The 20,280-nt window shown below is 40.1% G+C and overlaps 1 protein-coding gene across 1 annotated transcript in view; it reads left to right on the top strand.

Moving 5' to 3' along the window:
* The first annotated feature begins 5,577 nt into the window (after positions 1-5,577).
* pard6gb (par-6 family cell polarity regulator gamma b) overlaps positions 5,578-20,280 on the top strand; it is an 87,489-nt gene continuing 72,786 nt past the window's right edge. Inside the window, exons 1-2 of the mRNA XM_034160938.1 lie at positions 5,578-5,880; positions 15,768-15,990. Coding sequence (XP_034016829.1) covers positions 5,809-5,880; positions 15,768-15,990 — 295 coding nt within the window. The 5' untranslated portion in view covers positions 5,578-5,808. The remainder of the gene's footprint in view (positions 5,881-15,767; positions 15,991-20,280) is intronic.

The following is a 20,280-nucleotide window of genomic DNA, read 5'->3' as shown; positions in this document are numbered from 1 at the left end:
TCATCCGGGTTCGGGTCGTGGGGCAACAGCTCCAGCAGGGGACCCCAGACTTCCCTCTCCTGTGCCACATTGATCACCTCTGACTGGAGGATCCCGAGGTGTTCCCAGGCCAGTGTGGAGATATAATCTTTCCACCTAGTCCTGGGTCTTCCCCAGGGTCTCCTCCCAGATGGACGTGCCTGGAACACCTCCCTTGGAAGGCGCCCAGGAGGCATCCTTACCAGATGCCCGAACCACCTCAGCTGGCTCCTTTCAACGCGAAGGAGCAGCGACTCTACTCCGAGCCTCCCACAGATGACCAAACCTCTCACCCTATCTCTAAGAGAGACACCAGCCACCCTCCTGAAGAAGCCCATTTCAGCCGTTTGTACCCGCAATCTAGTTCTTTCAGTCATGACCCAACACTCATGACCATAGGTGAGAGTAGGAACAAAGATTGACCAGTAGATCGAGAGCTTCGCCTTTTGGGTCAGCTCCCTTTTCATCACAACAGTACGGTAGAGCAAATGCAATACCGCCCCTGCTGCGCCGATTCTCCGGCCAATCTCACGCTCCATCATCCCCTCACTCGTGAACAAGACCCCGAGGTACTTGAACTCCTTCACTTGGGGCAGGACCGTATTCCCTACCCGGAGTAGGCAATCCATCGGTTTGCTGCTAAGAACCATGGCCTCAGATTTAGAGGTGCTGATCCTCATCCCAGCCGCTTCACACTCGGCTGTGAACCGATCCAGTGAGTCTTGGAGGTCACCGGCCGATGAAGCCAACGGGACCACATCATCTGCAAAAAGCAGTGATGAGACCCTGAGCCCATCAAACCAGAAACCCTCCTCCCCCCGACTACGCCTCGATATCCTGTCCATGAATATCACAAAGAGGATTGGTGACAAGGCGCAGCCCTGGCAGAGGCCAATCTCCACCGGAAACGAGTCTGACTTACTGCCGAGCACCGACATTGTACGTTCATACAACAAAATTTGTCCTCTGCATTTAAACCATCCTAATTACAGTTAGATGCAATCTAACTACTAGGAGCAAAAGTGAAAAGCTAACTGAAAAGCTAATCTGTGTCAAAAAAGTTAGCTTTGCTAATTCGCTGTTACATCTGAAATTAAGAAACTGGTTTAGTGAACAGACATTTGGCCCTTGAGCCTTGGGCTTGTCTCATATATATGTGAGAGATTATGATGCATATTAGGGAATAACTCTGTTGTGTCTGATGATTTGCGTACGTTCATGCTGGTTATACGGTCGCAAACTGAGCTTTAAAATGGATATTTGCGACCGTACTCAAGCATGAACATCCGCAAATCATCAGACACAAGGGGGTTATTCCCATTCTAATCCAATTCCATCATTTTTTTCTGTAGGTAATTCAGTAGGCGAGGCTTACCGTCGAGGCAGCGTCGCTCCAACTGCGGTCAGGGCGCGGAGTAATCCATCAAATGTGAAAATCTGTCAAATGTGAAATGGTAATTCTGTATCAGAATCCACATCAATACTTTCGTATTGTAGCTTAAATTCACTCATTTCGGCATCATCATCATCAGTACGCGACTTTCTCTCGCGCTCAGCTAATAGCACCACTGTTGACATCTGCGTAGCAGCAAGCGCGGCCAGTCAGGGCACATTGTAATACATTAAATGTGAAACGGTCAAATATTTTGCAACCTTACATCCAATATTATACGGTTTGAAATCTCACACACGATTAACCAATCAGATTTGCTGAAAAAGTGTAATTGGATTAGAATAAATGATTTACGTCATAAATCAAGCGTCTGTTTGCCGCACACTTTTTCACATGATCAAAAAACTCATGTAGTTGAAGCTCAATCTTAAAAACGGAGAAGGCAGCTTTGGTAGCAGAGAATAAGTGTCGTGTGTGAGTTGCACACTCAGCGGCCCTCTTACAGCTTTTCTCTGTCACTCAGTGGCCTCAGAATAAATATTATGGTGCTACTGAGGTTAGCTTTCGGGCTTCAAATGACAAATGTCTGTTGACATCATGTGGACGGAGAGAGAGAGGAGGTCTGGAAACATGATCACGCTGTTTCTCTGACTCACTGAAATCCCTTTTGCGTATTTAAAAACTGCAGTGTTACATTTCTGCAAAGCAAATATTTGTTGATTTTGTTTTTTCCTGAATATGACTTTTGCGCTTTCAAGATCCTACTCGAGCTATTGAATCTCTTTTTTAGGTATGTGCTGACCCCTGCTGGTCATATGTACTATTGCTGCATTACGGGTGTAAAAAAAAATCTTTTTGAGTGTACGTGCAACTCAAAAAGTTTGATATTTTAGGTATACTGCAGCATATTGCAGTATATTGCAGCTTTTACCAGTTGTACCAGAATCGGTTGATTTATCTTATGAGGAGAGATTAAAACAATTGAAATTTACTACTCTTGAAAATAGAAATGTTTATAGAGACATGATTGAGGTTCATAAGATGGTTTATGGTTTTGAGAAACACACCTGAAATTTCTTCCAAAATAGAGTCTATTCAGGTTTGAGAGGTCACTCGTGTATGTTTGAGGTGCAAAGATGGAGATATGACCTCAGAATTGTTTTTTTCTAGAGTCATGTGGTTAATGCACCAAGTGTCATTACTTAAAAAAAATACCATGAGGATTTTATGGTATTTGATTTTTATTGTGATTGATGATTGATTTTTTTTTTTTTTTTAGTGTTTGATGATGATTTTTAATGTGATATTTATGAGTTTACACTGTTATTTTATTAATTTTTACTATGATGCTTTTTATGACTAATGATGTGTGTTTTTATTGTATTTCTATACATGTTTTATACTTCACACAATAAATTAATTGTGAATTTTACATTTAATATTTTAAATAAAAAAAGAAAATGGAAATAGAGGTAAATTTCTAAACTTGGGAATAAAGCTTTATTATTTTTAGATCGTTGTAATATCATAAATTTAGCTGTTGACATAGCAGAAAAAGACACAGTGAAAGTAAGTAGAGAAAAACGGGGGGAGCAAAAGCAAAAAAAAAGATTTTGTGTCCAAAAGTCAGCGAGCACTGATCCCAAAACAGTGGTGAAAAGTAACTAAATATATAATCTACTTAATCATTTTACTTACAGATATACGAGTATTTGAGGTGCTTGTACGTTACTTGATTATTTCTATTTTCTCCTGTTTCTGCTATTTCTGTTATTTGCTGCTATTTTTTCACTCTCCTACATATATAAGTAAATGTGTCTAGTTTTTATTTATTTATTTTGTAAAAGTGTTTTAAAATCATCCCTGATGCATTGTCTCTTCGTAGATGTTGTAAAATCCTTTGATTATGTGGTATTCTTCCAATTACACATGTACAAAATGTCACAACTGTAGAAAACAGACCAATAAATAAATTGTAGTGTGTGCAATTTCATCTGTCGACCTTTAGGGGGCGCTCTGTGCTTGAGGGCTAAATATCTTACTTGCAGCCTATGCTATTAGCGCATCATTTTAATTCAGTGTGATACCTTTATGTTTACAATAGTTCACCTTTTTTCTGTTTTTTTCACAGAGTCAAATCACCAGCATCTATTCACAGATAGCCTGTATAAATTGTAGACAAAATATAAGATGTTATCTTGTGATATTACATTAATAATGCAACTGTAAACAAAACATGGTATGGTACCCAGTTTAGACATAATACTTAAAAAATATTGCAAATTGGTGTCATTGCATAGAAAAGTGACCTGAGCATCAGTGTGTAGTCAGTGAAAGTATGTGAGTGTTTGTCAGCAGTCAACACATTCCTGCAGTGAGTAAATAAACAGGCGGAGGGGGCGTGGCACTCTGCAGCAGCTGGTGTAAACAAACAGCTTCACGGATGCTGTAAAGGGGCAATCAAAATTACAGTCTGCAAACTTTATATGTTAACCAGCTGCTGTAAAATCATGCCTATGTGCACCTGTCCACATCAAACTGGTTATGTCAGTTTGTTTCAACTGGTGTCGCAATCAGATTAATCAGTGTTTGTGATTTAAATCTGAGTCTCATTTTAGCACGTGTTTCCGACTTTTAATTTACATTCAAAATGAGAATAATCACAGACCTCCACATTGCTTGTCTTGCACAAGGTGTAAACATACTATTAAATCATGACTGAGAGTAAGAATAATGTGAGGTTTACTATTATAGGAAAGTCATGTTCTGTGAAGTTGAACATGTGGCCTGCTCGTGTTTTTTTTTCTCCCCATCAGCAGCTCAGATGTCCACACTGTGGATTAACCCATCTGAGTATAAATAACCTCCTGAACCTATAATGCAAAATCATGACTGCGATTGGTTGATAAATCTGACCTTTTAACCCCTAAAATTTAGGGGTTAAAATTTCTGTTGTCCCCTCCAATCGCTTATATCCCTTCATATCTTATGGTTTGTATGTTTTGTTTGTGTGTGCATAATTTCAGAATAACAACAATAATCATCACCTAAAAATGATAGAAAAGTTTTTTATTTCCCCTTGTCTGCTTTCTGAACCTTGGGCGGAAAACGCGACCTCTGGCGTCCCGGAGGACGTAATGCTTCCTTCAGGTGCTGTCGGAAATCTATAATTCTCACATAATGGAAATTCTTTATTTTATGATGTAGTATTAGTCCTAACTTTGAAAGCTTGTGACATTTCTGTATCCCGAGATCATGTTTTCAAAATAATAAAAAAATAAAATAAATAATAAAATAATAAAAATAAATAATAAAAAATCATGGCAAAAGATTCGTGTATAAAAGCACATTTTAGATAAGAAATAGAAAAAAAATGGCAAAAGACAATGATTGAATAAATAAATGCACCAGCAAAACTACACAGCAAGTGTAAACAGACAGCAGAACTGGACAAAACAAACAGTGGGTTTAAAATAAATTTTGGAATCGTCTATACTGTTTTTCATTGTTGCAATTTTTCTGCTGCTAATCTATACTTTGAAGCATGTGGATGGATAAAACTGGCACAGTTACTTTCAAGAATGGCCTCCTAATCATTTATTTTTCGTAATCCTTCAGTATTGACTATTTCCAAGTATGATCCAGATTTTAAAAAATATACTTAAATTTTGAACTCTTTCAAGCCTGTTCAATTACAAACATCCGGCAAAATCACAATATAATGTATTTAAATACCTTGAATAAATATGTATATTTGCAATGACAAAATGCACACGTTTCATCTTCAGGATTCACATTTCAAGTGCTTTGGATGGACTCAGCACACCCAAAATGAAGCATTCTTTGGCAGCCCTCGAGTAATTTGAGTTTCAGAGTTCAAGCTGTATGGGCAAAGTAAATTATTAACATGTGGTGGAGAAAACGATCTGGGAACTATAAGATGAAATTTAATGTCAGGAGAAATAACCCATTTAAGTTATTATCAGTGGTTTTCTTTTTAAGTTTTGTCCTAGACCTATCAAGATACTACTGAAGGTACTAGACTTTACGAGGATCACTTGAATGCAGCATGCGTTTTTTTTTTTTTTTTTTTTTTTTTTTTTTTCTTGAGGGCTGATGTCATTTCAAAACTTCTCAGTCTGTTGAGTTAACGCGTCGAGTTGTTTCTTCTCTGTTCTCCCTCAGTTTGCGGCGGTTAAGAACAATCTTCCAGGAGGAGAAAGAGGGAACTAAAAAAACACAAAGTTCTCCGCAGGAAGCGAAGCAAGAGGATTTTTAAAGCGGAGCGGAGCCCCTGATTCTGTGGGCAAAAACCACTCAAGGTTTTTCTCTTTTCTTTTTTATTTTTATATATTTTTTTTTTTATTTATTTATTTATTTTTACTGCAACCACAAAAATGAATCGGAGTTTTAATAAATCACAACCTCTGCGAAGTATGGATTGTAACGCTGTTGAAGTAAAAAGCAAGGTGAGTTTTAATGGAAAATAAAAGCGTTTGCTGCCTTCACTGTCACCAGGCAGAGCAGGTTTTTTTTTTTTTTTTTTTTTTTGTAATTTTCTTTATTATTGTTTTAATTTTACGTCCATCTCTGCAGTTTGAGTCGACATGCATAGTTTCAGTCTTCTCTGGATAACTAAGAAGTACATTGAGATTAGTGTCCACTCAATTCTGTCTCACGTAGATGTGATATTTACAAAATATTTATGCAAAACCTCATCTCGTGTCCCACACGTTCAACTAGACTGGCACTGAGTGAGCATCCCAACGCCAAAGAACATTTGTGGGATGTTGCAGTGGAGTTAAATTATGTATATAGTTTGTAACAATAATTCACTTTTAATTAGTCAGCATCCATGTCTGCATGAATTCATGAATAGATATTAAGATTTTTTTTTTTAACAATTGGCACTTTTTAAGTGTCAAAGTGGCTCGGGAGACGTATCCCAAAATCGTGAATTCCACAGGTATGGTCTGAGAAACGCAGAACTACAGCAAATGTTTGTAAATGCACGAGGGGAAGTATTTCAAGTCCCTAGCGTTAGGGTTGGGGTTAACAGTTTTGATGGCACTGGGTTTATCGTGATGCCAATCGGAGGCATTCCATTTTTCATACCTGAAGCCAGTGCATGCCTTTAACGTTACTGGTGACCTTTCAAAAACATTGGTGTTAAATGTTAGCCCCTTTTTTTAAAACTGTGAATGTGATGCGCTGATGTTCTGTGTTGTATGCGATTCATACATATTCCACAACTGCACCTGTACCATATTGGAATTCTGCTACTGTGCAGTACTTCCAGAACTAGGCAAAGCATTGACTTCTCCCAATTTTATATGCATTTTAGAAAAGGCAAGCTCTTACCCTTTTCTTAACCCCAACTTTAAAACGTGTAAAATAAAGTAATTTCTACACACTTGATTGGCAGTTGAGACATCAGGTTTAGATCCTTCTTCTGACACTGAAAGTGTGCAGCACCCTTCTAGAAGTGGCAGTCATGGTCAGGACTGCAAAAATAATGCGGTTCTCATACGGCAGAGAACGCGTTCCACACAGTACACAAATGTGAAATGTTCTAGAATTGGACCTTGACTGTGTAAGAAGACACCCAGAAGTGCACAAAGCTATGGACCAGATGTGGAAGTATTATTTAAATTTCCAAATTTGTTATGCATTTCTGAAAAATGAACCCTTAATCTAACACTAAAACTTACCCTAAACCAGGGCTGGTTAAAAAAAAAAAGTTTTTTTTTTTCAACTTAAATCAACTTTTATTGATTTTAAATTGACTTTTTTCATATTTATTTATTTCACTCTTCTTAATGAGACTATACAAATATCATTGGTTATAATCTTCATTGACCTGCTAAAACATAAAAGTGCACATACATGTACCATTAATTAATGGTATTTCATATTTTGGTGATGTTTTAAATATTGATTTCTAAAAAAATAAAATTTATTTATTTTATTTTTTTTACAGTGACTTAAATCATAATTTAAATCAGCTGATTTAAATCGTACCAGCTCTGCCCTAAACCACTTAAAAGAATGTAATCTACAGGGTTCCTGTGCAGCTGAGACATCAGGTTTAAATGTGAAATGCCTTTCCAGAAATGGCAGTCAGTTTCAGGAATGTAAAATATTCTGAGCTTGTGCACATTTACATTTTGCATGGAACATGTACATGTTCCTTCAGTCAAACAGAACCTAGTCAAAACCCTGAAGTCATACTGTAAATTTGGCACGGTTTGTAGCTTTGGAATTGTCGGGCACATTTTGGTGCGGTTGTTGGCGTAGGTTTTTCACAAAAGGATGTTGGTTGGATTTTAAACTGCTTTAAACCAGGCATTGTTTTGATTAGAAGTATTTTCTTGTCTGGCTAAACACCAGGTTCAATTTTGCCATGTAAACATAAGAATAAACTAGCCAAAATTCACATCTGGGAACCGATCCATACCAAGTTATCAGGAATAGGTTCTTGCTTTTGATATGGTTGTCTCATGGAGATGGTCCAAAATGATCTGAGAGCGCGATCGTAATGAGGAATAAATCTCTGCCTCAAAAGAAAGAAAAGATTTACAATCCACATCTGGATCCTGATTAACACCGATGTTTCCTCTCTTGATAAGGCTGATAATTCCAGCATGTTTTTTTTCAAGATGGAAATAGAAACATTTCAAGTAATCCTTCAGCAGAAAAAAAAATATAAAAAATTCATTACTCAGTAAAGGGTTGTCTGAGAAAACTTTTATTCAGTTGTTGTATACAGGAACCGTGGAAACAACATTAAATTTCATCAAAGCAGAGGCACATGCTGCTATTGGTACATTGTGACTCATTCAGCCCAGAGGTCTCCTTAAGTTTTATTTTTTGCTTCCTGTGTTCAGCTGGCAGACGTGAGGACTCCAGAGATGATGGTAATGTAGATTAAAAAACAGTGGGAGAACAATTGTACAAATGAGCTTCATCTTCAAAGGGACTTTGCTTTCATACTGGAGTCGGGTCCGTTTTGTGTTTGGCCCACAGGGGGACATGTGCGTTCATGTAGCTGCAGCGATTGTAGGTGACGTCAGGGAGTGTGTGGCGTGGATGGGCAGGTGTAACAGCGTCACAATCCTCACGTCACCACCGCAGTGCTGACTCACTGTCATATGTCCTCACGTGTTTCCCTTTTTGGAGCAAATAGAAACCACAGCAGTTGTAACCCATTAAGGATTTTGTTGTTACTCTGGTTTTGGTGTAGTACGAGCTGAACATCAAACATGTTAGGTTTCAGCCCCATGATGTGCCACCCAAATTTTGAAACTACCCTTAACTGGAAATAAGCAGGTTTAGCAGACGGACAGATTTTGGAAACTGTGCCAGTTAGTGTGTTGAATAATTTCTAAAATTGTCAAAACTTACTTTGTGTTGAAGTAGGATTATTATAAAGTACTTTTTTTTCCTGTGGTATACAGTGGTCCCTCGTTCATCGTGGGAGTTACGTTCTAAAAATAACCCGCGATAAGCAAACTCCGCGAAGTAGTCAGCGTTATTTTTTTACAATTGTTATAGATGTTTTAAGGCTGTAAAACCCTTCACTACACACTTTATACACCTTTCCCAAACAGGCATTAACATTTTCTCTCCTGTGTAAACACTCTCTTTTTTCTTCTGGGTGAGAAGATTGTAAACAGACACACGCAGAACACAATGCGCGTGTTCTCCCTTCGCTCACTGCCTCCGGAGGTACGGATGCGGGACCCGCAAAGAATCCAAGTCCTCTCTCGGTGGCCACGGAGCTCTGCGGCTGCGGTCAACATCCCAATCAAAACAGCGAGTGTAGTCTCTGGACCTGTTGCCAGATTTGGCGCAGCTCCGCACAGCAGACAGGAGGGCGGTGTGAGTGGCCCGCTGCTGCGTTTACCAAGCCCGCAGACTCAGTAAGCGCATCCGAGGCAGTGAGAGCAATCGCGATGATGCCGACATCTCGTAGGCAAAATGAAGGCGGAAGCACACACTGCAAAAACTGTGCCTTTCAAAATAAGCCAAATAATCTGAAATCCAGCCAAATTGTCTTGTTTTAAGCAAAAAAAAAAAAAAAAAGAAAATCTGCCAATGGGGTAAGAAAACTTTACTTGGTTAGAATTCTCAAAAGTAGCAAAATGTCTAGGCACTGAATAATCAAAATGTGCCTTAAAACTAGACAGATTTCTTACTTTAGGATTAGCTTCTGTCTTAAAATAAGGAAAACAGTCTTGTTCCTTTGCTTGAATGATTTGAAATCCATTGCCTTGTTACTGGTTAAATACAGCTTGATATGAGCTGGAAAAAATGTGAGGTACATTTTCCCAAAATAAGACATTTTTTCTTATATAAAAAATGCTTGACAAGATTATTTTTCTATTTAGACAAAAATTAAGTCAAATTTTCTTTAAACAAGTCTCTTTTTTTTTTACATTCTTAGACATCAGTTTTTGCAGTGCATGGTTCCAATGAATCAACTACATACAGAGACTAATAAAGCTGCAATAAAATGTTAATCTTTCCACTGACTTATTTTGATAAACCAAGTAAAAATGTTGTAACTGTAACTAAGGCCCCATAGCAAATAAATAAATAAATAAATAAAACGCACATTAGTTTATCATTCCTGCCCGCATGCCAAAATCCGCCCGCATCAATTTTTTATTTATTTATTTATTTATTGGTGAATTTCATTGATGGCGGTACAGCTGGTGCAAGAACTGGCACACCTGCTAGGTGGCAAGTATGCTTTGGCCGAAGACGGCGGAAGTTTACCGAGCCAGGCCTGGAACATGGGACTTGTTGTCAATGACAACATGCGTACTGTGTGTGCCGTCTCACGTGCACACAGTACGCATGTTGTCAATGACAACATGCGTACTGTGTGTGCCGTCTCACGTGCACACAGTACGCATGTTTATCACGCTACTATCATGCAGTACACAACTGTATTCAACATGGAAATAAGATTTATTTTAAAAATGTCTGATCTTTTCAGTTCTTCACTTGGTATGCAGGTGCTGTATGTGTCATTTTTCAGGTTTGAAATGACATTTTATGTACCTGTTTCTAAGAAAAAAAAAAAATTGCCTTCCGTCACCACTTTTTTCTGATGTCAAGCATGATAAACTAATGTTTTTTTATGGGGCCTAACGTTAGTGTTGACAGTTGTCACAGTTGGCCTGGATGAGTGTTGTCCTACCTGTCCTGCAGATATCCAGCTAAACCTTTGTTTGAAATATGTTGATTTCTTTTTTTATCCTGAGCTCTTCCCAGTGTGATCTTGCCTGGGTTCACCATTTCTGTCCAGTGCTTTCTTTCTGCTTCAGTTTTACATAGATTCTGGCATTTTCAGTCACAATTTAAGGTCTGCCACTTTTCTCTCCCATGATGCCAACAATAGCGGATGTAGTGTAGCCGTGTCATTCAAGGGTCAAACCCCACCCACGTCTATGACATCAGCACAGAAAGTGGGAGCTGTATTTTAACCCACATGGGTCAAAAATTTAAAATGTTTCCAAACAGGGTTTTTTTTATCATATTGATAATATAATCTATGAATCCTTTATTTGAATACTAAGGTACAAAATTCATAGTAGTGTAGACGAAACCCCTTTTTTATGACTTAAAGTAGATGGTAAAAACAGAAAGGCAGTACGCCTTTAATCAGCTGTGCATTTTGTGCTCACTGATTGATGTTTGCTTTTTCTATAAAAGACTGAAACTGTTCATTGATCAGATTATCTGGGATCGTTCTGGAGGTGCCTGGTGTTACTCACTTAAATTTCTTATCACAGACAGTTGATGGAGTGTGAGGGGCAGCGTGGAATGGTTTTCCACTCTCTCTGCCCTCGTGCAGGTTTTAAAATGCTAATATGTGACGAGCATCAGCAGTATTTCCTCTTTGCCTTAAACTCTTTTTGGCTCCACTGGCTGTTGCTCAGCCAATATGCTGGCCATAGTTTTAAACTATTTATTTATTTTTTAACTTCCAGATTGGGGGGAAGGAGGGGCAGCTTGTTTGGGCTTCATTCATCCTGAGTGTGGTTCACCCTCCACCTTCTTTACCCATTTGTGGGCTGGCCAGGAGTTATATTTTTACTTCTGCTTGTTTATAGCTTTAATGATATTTAAATTTGAAGTTATATTTAAAGGAAATCCACTGTTAAAATGGCAAGTTTTTATTTTTGAAATTGAATGAACGCAGTATACATCAAAAGTCAATGAGAAATTGTATCGGATAGTTGTGATGTCAGTTTTGGCCGTAATATTTGTGATTTTGAGTTGTGCCATAATTAAGCGTTCCTACTGTATCATGATTGTTTTTTGTAAAAATGCTGCTGTGCTTCAACAGTTTTGAAGCATCAGTGATGCACGGTTTAAAAATCAAAACGCAGTTGGTTTAATACCTGCAGTGTCACAGCTTGTGTGTATGAAAGAGGCAGCAATAAGTATCTCAAGACTTGTTTCAACCTGTTGGCTTCACACTGCACTGATAGGCCAGGAAGGCAAGTGTATCCTCATCTTTAGTTTTTTGCGACTGGTCCTGTGATTAATCGTTCCGTGTTCAGACTTGCTCACGCCCGAGGGCCGAGTTCTTCTTGTGAACCGGATTGTTCACACTCTGCACCAAGTGCAGTACCACAACAACATTGAAATTCAGATCTGTAGCGAAGCTCGTTGCTGATATGTACAAGTGTATTATAGCGCAGTGATGAGATAAATGTAACGTTGAAAATCTTTCACTGTTCACTTTGCTTTGTTTGGTTTTTACCTTCCCAAATTCCAGCTGCAGTTCCGGCTTACTGACAAACCTGTTTGTCAAGCGTATTCGACTAATTAAGCTTCAGTTTTATTAGCTGGAGTTCTATTCTCGGAAACGCCGGTTTGCCTTAAACTAATGCTGCAGCTCCTTTCGTCATAGGTTAAGTTGCTGATCAATCAAATCATCATTTACCCTCAAACGTCAGTTATATTTAAATTGCAACAACTTAAAATAGGAAGTGTAACAAGTCATATTTTAGAAGTCTGAGCAGATTAACTTCATTGTCTTTAATAGATATTTTTCTGTTGATCAACTTATCACTTCCACACGTTTGCAAAGATGTGAATTTGGCTGCAAACTCACACCCGCCTGGCAACCCCTTAATCTACAAACACGCCTCCTCTTATATTCATACGTCAGCTTCTAATTACAGAGCAGCGATACAGTGTCCCCCGGTCGTTTTCTTTTATTCTAGTGTGTGACATCGTGTCAGGACTTCAGTACGCCTGATCCTCTTTCCACTCATCTCCTCTGCAGCTGTGAGCTGCAGATTACAGCAACAAAAACAGCACCAAGTCTACAAATTACCGCTGTGATTCAGACAGCACTGCTACTGCAATTTTCTGTTGTTGTGGTTTATAGAGTCAGGCTTTTGTGCCTCGCTGCTGTTCTATCACTCCTCCCTCGCGTCCCTTTCCATGCTTGTATACAAGTCGCACGATGACCTTCAGCTGCGTCCTCATTGGTGGGTTTTTGTTTGTTTTTTGTGACCTAGCGGGGAATGCTGCAGCACAATTATTCCAGTTTAGGATCTTGAGCGGAAAGGATGGACGGATGGTCAGGATCTCTGACGGTGCCATTATACGTACTGAGGCAGCTTACTCATCCACCTGCATTGTCCACTCGTTTCCCGTTGTTTTGTTGGTCAAATACGCAGCTAAATGTGTGTGTGTGTTTAAGACTTCGTAAGAGTGTGATACAGTGTTATTAAAACCATTTATTTTAGCCTTCCTGCTATGCTATGTGTTGCATAAGGCCAAAGAGCAACAACAACATGGCTTGGACTGAGTTCAGTAGTGAAATATTTTTTGTAAAGTCTCTTTTTGGGGGGACACACTGGTACATTTGTCAGTAGTAGTGGCACCTGGTGGTAACTCAGAGTTTGCATTTTCTCAGCCTGAGATGAAGCCATGTGCTAAATGAGGAATGCTGTTCTAATTATGAAGTGTTGTTGTTTTTTTTAGCATCACAATAACTAACTTACATGGTTGTTAGGGTGTTGTGTTGATATGCGCAAGTAGGTTGTTGGAAATCTGTACATGCAGCAGCAAAAAAAAAGTGGGTTTGTTTGAACGCCAATAACCATTAGGATTCTGGTTTGATTATGATGAAATACAAGTGTGCATGTGTCCAAGCCACACAGGGCCACTGTGCCACATTTCAGTCAGATGCATGAAGTGGTGGGTGAGATTAGCCCAATGAATTTTCAAAATCTCGCGCCGGTTCACTGTCTGTGACTCATGCGAGAGGTCATTTTCAGCAGAGTTCTGGTTTAGGGCACAGTGTAAACACACCTCGTGAAGTGTGGACAACAAGACAACATCGGGGCACAGCAGAAGTTCATCACAGATGCTACACCTCTTCTAGATAACCCTCTCAACTTGAGAGAACGTGTCATCATCATAATCGCTCGTGAACATGCTGAATTAGCGCCATCCACATCCTCGCTTTGCCATTGTTTACATGCACTGTGAGACGCTGGAACTCTGCTGGTGCCGCGGTGCATTTTGGGACACGCAGGGGGATTGTGGGAAACATTAAAATTCTGAATGCATTCTGAAATAAATGCAAATGAATCCGTTTTATATAATCAAAATATTTCATGGGAAGTGTGGGAAGAGTTGCTTGGTCTGTTGCCACAGTGACCCAGATAAGCAGCAGAAAATGAATGAAAATATTTCAGAAAAAGTCCAAGAGGCAGCACAGGGGCTTAGAGGTTAGCACTGTTTTCTCACAGTTAGAAGATCCCCGGTTCGCTTTGTTTCTGTGTGGCGGCTCTGTGTTTCCCCACATTTGCATGGGTTCCCTACTGGTCCTCCAGCTTCCTCACACTTCCAGTGACATGCATGTTAGGTGAATAGATGGCTCTAAATTGACTGTCGGTGAGAGTGAGCGTGTGAAAGCGTTTGTCTGTCTATATGTGTCGGACCTGCGATAGACTAGCGTCCAGCCCGGGGTCTACCCCGCCTTTCGCCCTATCACTGCCAGGAGTAATTTCAGTAAGAATGAATGTTTGTAACCTTTGCACTTATGTTTTTGATGTCTGAGCTTCTGATTTGATGTCTGATTTCTGATGCTTGCAAGCAGATCTTTTATCCTTTGCCAATGTAAAAAAAAAAAAAAAAAACTAGAAATCATCAGCCCTTTTGTGCAGTGAAGCAGTTATTCCCAAAGTGTGGGCTGTGGCCCCCTGGTGTGCTGTGAATGTACTGCATATGGGAGGTCATTTTAAAATAAATAAAACCTAAAAAAAAAAAAAAAAACTCTCAAATTTGAAATAAAATTTAAAATTAAATGCGTGTTTGCTTTAAATGTAAGTACTTGTCTTACTTCATGTGTTGAATAAAAGTGTGCTTACAAATTTGGGTGGGCAGCAAAAGATTTTCAGTTTTTCAAACTAGGCAGATGGCTGCAGTAAAGCCAGTGTCGCACACCAAACTGTCCGCCCTGCCTTCACTGCGCAAGCATCATTAGCCGCGGTTCACAGATTATCACTTCATTTCTGCTTCAAACTGCGCTTCAGTCATCATCTCTCTCAGCGACAGATATCTGAAGCTTATGTACAACAATCATTTCCACATAAATTCAGCATTATTTCATAATTAAAGACTGAGGAAGCGATCAGAGTGCCGCAGCTACACAAGCTGCTAGCTGATGTGTTCATTGCACGTCAGTCATTGCAAAGCGTCGCCAAGTATCGCCTCGTTTCTGCTTAAAACTGATTTTAGAGGTTTTACTTTGTCATCTGATGGTTAATAATTCCATTAATCCATTTGATCGCTTTGGGTGAAGAGACTCTGTCTCAGACGAGTGACTGAGCTCCTAAATGACGCATGCGCAGGGGAGGCAGGGCAGATCAATTTTTAGGGGTGGACCATTCGGTCTGCGACACCGTCATTGATTGGCTATTTCAGATCAGGTGGACTTTTGAGGTGAACAACTGTTTGTTTTAGTATTTTGTTTTGGAGCTGATTTTAATTAATCAAACTGGTGCCAGTAACTATGACCTGCATGTATTTTATTTATTTATTTTAGTGATTGCTGTTCAGTAATTGGACATTGTATTAAATATTATGGCTATGCAACTTCGTTCTTTTTACATGCATTTTCTACAATGGTCTAAATTAAGTTATTGAAAACCAAGTTTAATTTTGACCAGCACTGTGTATTATTTGTTATCAAAAAAAGGAAAAATTGAGATTATTACAGTTGGAAAATGTCATGGTTGAGACATCGTAATTTGTACTTGCTCTTTGCTTGTTATAGTGAATGGCCTTTAATTATTTTCTCTTTCATTGTTTCTAGTATGGAGCAGAATTCCGCCGGTTCTCCGTCAACAGGCTCAAGCCCGGAAAGTTTGAAGAGTTCTACAAGCTCATTCTGCACATTCACCGCATTGCCAACATGGAGGTGATGATTGGTTACGCGGACATCCACGGGGACCTTCTACCGATCAACAATGATGACAATTTCTGCAAGGCAGTGTCAACGGCTCATCCGCTGCTCAGGATCTTCATCCAGAAACAAGGTAGGATGTCAGGGGAAGTGCCTGGAGCGGTGTCACCACACATCAACAGTTACAAATGAAACTGGTTTAAAAAAAACTTTAAAAGCGTCTTTCTTTGCAACTTAATTTAAAGAGTGATTTCAGAGTGTGCTGCTTTTGAGCCTGCATTTGGTGGCTACTTTGGGTGGTTATGGGGGAGTTGTCATACCATCAAATATTGTGCAAATGCTAAACCGATAACATTCCACTTTTGTTTTAAAATAATTATTAAATAGGGTACCGCAGTCTAGTTTGAGGGCGGGTGCTAAAAAGATTAAATATGATACATATAATGTAATTTCTCTACTTCCTGGGGGAGGGGGGAACACGGCATTTTCAATGGGTTTTTGGGCAAATTACACGCAAAGAAAAAGTGACGATGCGGTGGAAAGCGGACATGTTGCGGTTTGTTTATGACCCGGAGCACAAACATGTGGAGGCGGTTTTGCAGGCGAGAGAACGGAGCTACTCTGGTTAGCTGTGTACGCTAACACTTTCCGACACAATATCTCCCACTTGCTTTGTCTTCCCTTCTCCACCGGGAACTGAAAAAAAAAAAAACACTTATGGTGATTGCAGCCAAAAACAAAACTACATCATTTTCCCGTGTGAAGTTATGCACAATGGAGTGCAGGTCCCCATAAGTGGTCAAATCACGCAGGGTTCAGATGAGACTGCAGTGCCCTATTAGCTGTGCCTTGGGTCATAATTACTGTGCTGACTGAAATCAAAACAGGTTTCCTCTTATCCACTTGCATGCTTGTTTCTGCTTTGAGAACTAAAGGCCTTTTTTGTTTACTTCATGCAAGTCATTGATGTATTGTGTGCTTCCTGCTGTCTTATTGGACCAGTCTATGTCTGCCTGGTAAAGTCCCATGTCTTATCCAAAGGAAGGGTTTGCAGGCAGATGAACACAAACGCGCACACACATACACACAGTTTGGTGGTTTGGCAGCCCCTGTAGAAATCAGGTCATTGAGCAAAGCCTGTATCCCAGCATACCAGACATTACTGAGAGACAAAAGATCTGCATGAGAAGGGAGCGACTCCTCACTGAGCTGCCTCCGTTTGTGCGTGCATGCATGGGATTGTGTATTTATTCAAAGTTAGCACCACGGTACCCTGAATGGGAACCAGTCCTCTTCTCTTACTCTCACAATCTCTTTCTCGTTGATCCAAAACTCTGGAGTGGGTCTTGTCTGTCTGCCAGCCAGCTAGGGAGCATACCAATGAATCTATCACCCTTCACATCTATTCATACCCCATTTTTCTTTGGAATTGCGCCTGGCCGGGTTGTGTAATGAACACATACACTCCAGGATGTTGTCAGTGTTCCTCAGTGGTTGAACTATAAAGCTTCCCACAGTGTGGTGGACTGAGCTTTCAGTTTATTACCCAAAGCCATCAAAATATGGCCATCGGGTATTGCAAAGGCTTTGCGTCTGTCCGTCTGTGGTCAGCATCCTAGTACTGCCAGAGTCTTTAAATTCACAGGGAACATTCTTGGGGCACAGACCTCGGACAAATTTAAAGATGGCTAACCTTGGCCTATTTTAAGAGGTTTCCTATTTTTATGTTATGTATCCTGCAAATCTGCTTTTTTTTTTTTCTTTTTTTTTTTTTTTTTTTTTGGTGGGGAGGAGGAGTGATAGCCAATCAGAGTAGAGCGGCAACGTGACTAGGGCTGCCTCGACTAGTCACGACTACGTCGACTGTTGAAATCGTCAACTAATTTAGTAGTCGACGAGTCATTTGCTTTGACCCTTGAACCAATGAAGCAGTGCTTCGAGCCACTGCTTCGTTGGATCTTTGCTTCACTCCTCTTTAGAAGCGGCAACTCCGCTTCTTATCCCCTCTCAGAACCATTAAAATATGTCAATCGTGAGTCAGTTTTGTGCGGATTAAAGTGACTAACTGGGAGTCTTGTCTTGTTGTGAGAAAGAAAAGAGAATTGTCCTCTGTTCCGTTGCTCCAAACGCTGCGCCGCCAGGTCAAGTTAGAAAGATAAAGTCCACTTGGAATTAATAACTTCAAAGCAAATCACCATTTAAATCAAATGACACCTCTTTCCAAACGTTATAATACAACAAGAAACTGCAATCAATCAAAATGTTTTTTTTCCTCCCAAAATGAGACGTCCTGGCCCAAGACTGTATGGCTGCAGACCTGCAGACTCCAGCAGCCAGCTCAGCTCAGATGTATGGAGTGACGTCCTTGCCGTTAATGTCTGAAAGGAAATGTTTTTGACAAACTACAGATTTTTTTTCTGTCTATGTCCAGAGATCAAGGATCCAGTGACCAATTTCATATTTATTTACTTTAACACTCAATAAAATGTTGACATAGAAAACCTGTAAAGCCTACTTTTAGCACACAGAAAATTCACAGGAGGTATCGATAGGAGGAATCGGATTGATAAGCGGAATCTATAATGGTATCTATCGATAAAATGCGATAAGCTGCAATTTATGTATGATCCGACTAGTCGACTAATCGCAAAAATAATCGTTGACTAGTCAACCATCAAAATAGTCATTTGTGGCAGCTGTAAATGTGATGACATTGGCTGGTCTCTCTCTGGTTGCTAATTCAGCATGGCAGAATCCGCTCTCAACCCAAACCGCTGCGTTTCTGCAGTCCGCCCCCCCGGCTCTGGCGAACTTTGTGTAGCATGAAAAGTCACGGACACACCCAGAATTCAATATGAGCATTCATACCAAAACAGATTTGCAAAAAATGTGATTTGAATTACATTTCAAACTGCAAGTGAGACTTGAAACTGATTTGGGGTTAAAAATGATTTCATGAGACTTTTGACTGTACAGAATTGCAACATGGGAAACAGATTCAAATTGGATGTGCACATAATTTGGATGTTTTACTGGTGGTCTGAGGCTCCTGAGAGCTTTCTTATGATGGATGATTTGAATGTGCCAGTTCAGTGCCTGACAGGACCTCGTTTTAAGACCAAGGCGCTTACATGAGCATCAGTGGTATTGTCATCTAGATGACATGGGTGCTGGGTAAAAAAAATGATATCTCTGTCAGGTGGAAAATTGCAGTGACACTTGTGCTGTGCACAACTGTACACCTGGCGGAAGGTAGAGTCCAAATTGTCTCTGTCACCTGGGATGTTGTTTATTGCTGAAAGCAGCAGATTGATTTCTCTTTGTTGTAGGAAGGTGCTTAGTTTTTGTTGTGGTGTTAAAACACTGTCATGGTGATGTGCGGGTAAGGAATGTGTGTTGTTGTGACTATTGACGCTACAGTAGTGTGATCATCCTCAGCTTCACTGCAGGCTATTGTTGGTGGCCGGACAAAGAGAAATGTGTTGCCACTGTGAAAGCACCTCATGTCTGCGATGAGCAGACCTGCCACCATTACGTCGCCTGTAGAGAAAGCATGTGAATGCGGTAATGACTGTGTCAGACAGTACCAACCCACCAGCACAGGTCACCAGTGGGTCATTCAGTGTGTTGCCCAGCCACCCGAGATGAAAGAAAAGACTTTTCACAAATTTAACACAGTGATTCAGTCTTGACTCTGAGAACATTTTAGCATGCTTAAATTGGACTGGTCTTTCATATGCATATTAGTGCTTAAAAAATAACATTAATTTAGCCTGTTTCCCTGATGGGAGCATCCCATAAAGGTTTTATATCGTATTTTATGTCTCTTTTAAAATGGCAATGTTACACCTTGGAAACAAATGCTCATTGTACATTAGAAAGGACTTTACAAAGTTGAAGATCATACACAAGTAGAGACATAAAAGAAAGGGTAGGCGTGAAAGAGTTTCTAGCGCTAGACGGCCACAAATGTCTGCATATGAAGGAGTGAAACTGCTGTTACACTCGGTGTTGCAGATCGAAAGGGCCGCTCCTAAAAACGGTTCGTCCTGCCTCCACTAGCGCATGCGTCAAACCTCTAACTATTCTAAAGTCAGTTTTTAGCAGAAATGAGGCAATACTTGGTGATGCTTTGAAATGACTGACGCGTAGTGAATGCATCAGCTAGCAGCTTGTGTAGCTACGGCGCTCTGATCGCTTCCTCCATCTTTTATGATGAAATATGCGATTTTGTGGGAAGGACTGTTGTACAAAATCGTTCAGATAGCTTTCGCTGAGCTAGATGATGACTGGAGTGCAGTTGAAATCCCGAACCTGCGGCTAATGACACATGCGCAGTGAAGGCAGGGCAGACCGATTTTTAGGGGGGACCATTCGGTCTGCGACACCGGCCGAGTGTGGTTTCCGTTTTGTGCCGTGGACA

Source organism: Thalassophryne amazonica, chromosome 20, assembly GCF_902500255.1.
Source record: "Thalassophryne amazonica chromosome 20, fThaAma1.1, whole genome shotgun sequence".
In the NCBI taxonomy this organism is placed as follows: domain Eukaryota; kingdom Metazoa; phylum Chordata; class Actinopteri; order Batrachoidiformes; family Batrachoididae; genus Thalassophryne; species Thalassophryne amazonica.
The sequence above is the reverse complement of the archived record's forward strand: the minus strand, read 5'-3'. Positions and strand labels throughout refer to the sequence as shown.